This window comes from Vespa mandarinia, chromosome 15, assembly GCF_050613455.1.
Source record: "Vespa mandarinia isolate Hongniang chromosome 15, ASM5061345v1, whole genome shotgun sequence".
Classification (NCBI taxonomy): domain Eukaryota; kingdom Metazoa; phylum Arthropoda; class Insecta; order Hymenoptera; family Vespidae; genus Vespa; species Vespa mandarinia.
The window spans coordinates 3,462,501-3,465,000 of record NC_140824.1 but is presented as its reverse complement, the minus strand read 5'-3'; the positions used below and the strand labels follow the sequence as shown (position 1 = coordinate 3,465,000).

General features: G+C 26.2%; 1 protein-coding gene across 7 annotated transcripts in view; it reads left to right on the top strand.

Moving 5' to 3' along the window:
- Mef2 (myocyte enhancer factor 2) overlaps positions 1–2,500 on the top strand; it is a 64,507-nt gene that overhangs the window by 60,006 nt on the left and 2,001 nt on the right. For 6 of the 7 annotated variants that reach the window (XM_035872997.2, XM_035872996.2, XM_035872993.2 and 3 more), the window contains exons 5-7: positions 642–777; positions 910–1,166; positions 1,895–2,079. In XM_035872997.2, the coding sequence (XP_035728890.1) occupies positions 642–777; positions 910–1,166; positions 1,895–2,079 (578 nt within the window). The remainder of the gene's footprint in view (positions 1–641; positions 778–909; positions 1,167–1,894; positions 2,080–2,500) is intronic. The other variant, XM_035872998.2, reaches the window with a different exon arrangement.

Here is a 2,500-nt window from a genome sequence, read left to right as displayed (position 1 = left end):
TCTTCTTCTGCTTTTTATCTTTTTTTAGTTCTTTTTATTTTTCGTTTATTTTTTTTTTTTCTTTTTTTTTTTTTTTTTCCTTTTTTTAAATTATTCCAGTCGACTGACAAATGATTTTGGAATTTAACATACTCCGTATCTCTGAAAATAAACAACACGCTAATACTTTGTGTATTATATTTTAACTTAGTAAATATACTTTCATAATATTTTTCATACAATGGCATTGTTTTATAATGTCGGAATTTTCAATAAAAACAATTTCGCAAATAATGTACGAACAATCTAATACAATGAAAAATGATGCAATTACGAATTCTAATTATAAAATAGAATCATATTTATATTGGATCGATGTATAATTAAATAAGATGCATTTTATTCTAACTAGTTATTAATTCATAATAGTAGTTATTTATGAATCAACCTAATGGAATATCGAAACTTTTTTCCTTTTTTTTTTTCTTTTTTTTTTTTTTTTTTCATTCGATCGTATCAATTGTCTCCGTTCCTTATCATATTTCATATTTAATTTGCAGAATTTATATGGTTCGAATGGAAACCGGATTAACTCTGATGATTTTCACGAATTTTTCATGATCCAGTAGAAAGTAAATTACAAGTATAATGTTTAATTACAGGGGATGGGACAGTCTAATTACACATTACCTGTAACTGTGCCGGTGAATAGTTATGGTGAATCTCTTCTTGGATCTAGTCCTCAGATGGCACATACAAGCATTTCTCCCAGACCTTCATCGTCTGAAACAGATTCAGGTAATATTTGAATTAATAAAAAAAAAAAAAAAAAAAAAAAAAAAAAAGAGAGAGAGAGAGCGAGAGAGAGCTAAGAAATCGAAAGAAGGAAATGTTATTACCTAAAACGTTTATCTGTTTATCTGTTTACAGTTTATCCACCAGGAGGAATGTTAGAAATGAGTAATGGCTATCCTCCATCAGCTTCCCCGTTAGGCGGATCACCTAGTCCAGGACCTTCACCAGCACTTGGAGTTGGTGGAGGTAGCGCGAATAAAGGCAGTAATCCATCAAGGCATTCGCCACAACCACCACCACCTCCACCACCACCACATCCTCATAGAGCTAACCTTCGAGTAGTTATACCGACACCTCTCACACAACCACTTTCTGAAGACACCAATTATGACGTGAGTCATATTGATTAATTATAGTCATATTCGATAATGACAATGACATTTTATAACCCTTTAATACAAAATTTATTGTCATAACATTCTTTTTCATTTTTTTATTTATTTATTCTTTTACTTTTTTATTTCTTTATTTTTCTTTTTTTTTTTTTTTTTTTTTTTTAAATATAAATATACTGAAAGTAGACACCAATTATGACGTGAGTCATATTGATTAATTATGATCATATTCGATAATGACAATGACATTTTATAACCCTTTAATACAAAATTTATTGTCATAACATTCTTTTTCATTTTTTTTATTTATTTATTCTTTTACTTTTTTATTTCTTTATTTTTCTTTTTTTTTTTTTTTTTTTTTTTTTTTTTTTTTTTTTAAATATAAATATACTGAAAGTAGACACCAATTATGACGTGAGTCATATTGATTAATTATGATCATATTCGATAATGACAATGATATTTTATAACAATTTATACTTTTTATAGACAATTCATTGTTATAACATTCTTTTTTATTTTTTTTGTATATTTATTTTTTATTTATTTATTTTTTAAATCAATAAAGATAAAATGAATAAGATGACATGCATTCAAGGGTTCAAATAGTTTTATTATTATATTTTATTATTATTATTATTATTATTATTATTATTATTATTATCTTTTTTATTGGTTTCTTTTCTTTTATTTGTTTAAATCGGTATATTTCGGATTTACAGAGCGGTCACACACAATCTGCATTGAACACACCGGTAGTAGCATTACAGACACCTTCGGTACCAGCTGGGTATTCCAGTTTTGGTCCAACGGATTATTCTTCAGATCTAGGAAGTCTTGCATGGTCTCATCAGAGGTACGTTGATGACTTATCAATGTATTCAGCAGCCACCATGTCCAGCATCAGGTAAATCATATTTCATAATTATATTTACGAAAAGAAACTATTTTCCGTCCAGATGGATATGAATTTAATAAATAAAATGAATTCTCTCATTAAGTTCAAAGATTCTTAAAGATTGTCATCGAATAAAATTTATTAACACACGCGATATTATTATTATTATTATTATTATTATTATTATTATTATTATTATTATTATTATTATCTATTTAATTAATTATTTATTTAATAATAATTTAATTAAATAATTTAAGTTCCACTGGAGTTATATAGTTTTTTTTCACGACGTTGGTTTTTGGCATGTCATATTTTTTTTCTTTTTTTTTTTTCTTTTTTTTTTTTCCATACGACGAATCTATTCGTATCATTAACTAATACGCATGTACTATACAATCTCCGGTGTCATATAAATTAATTAATCATT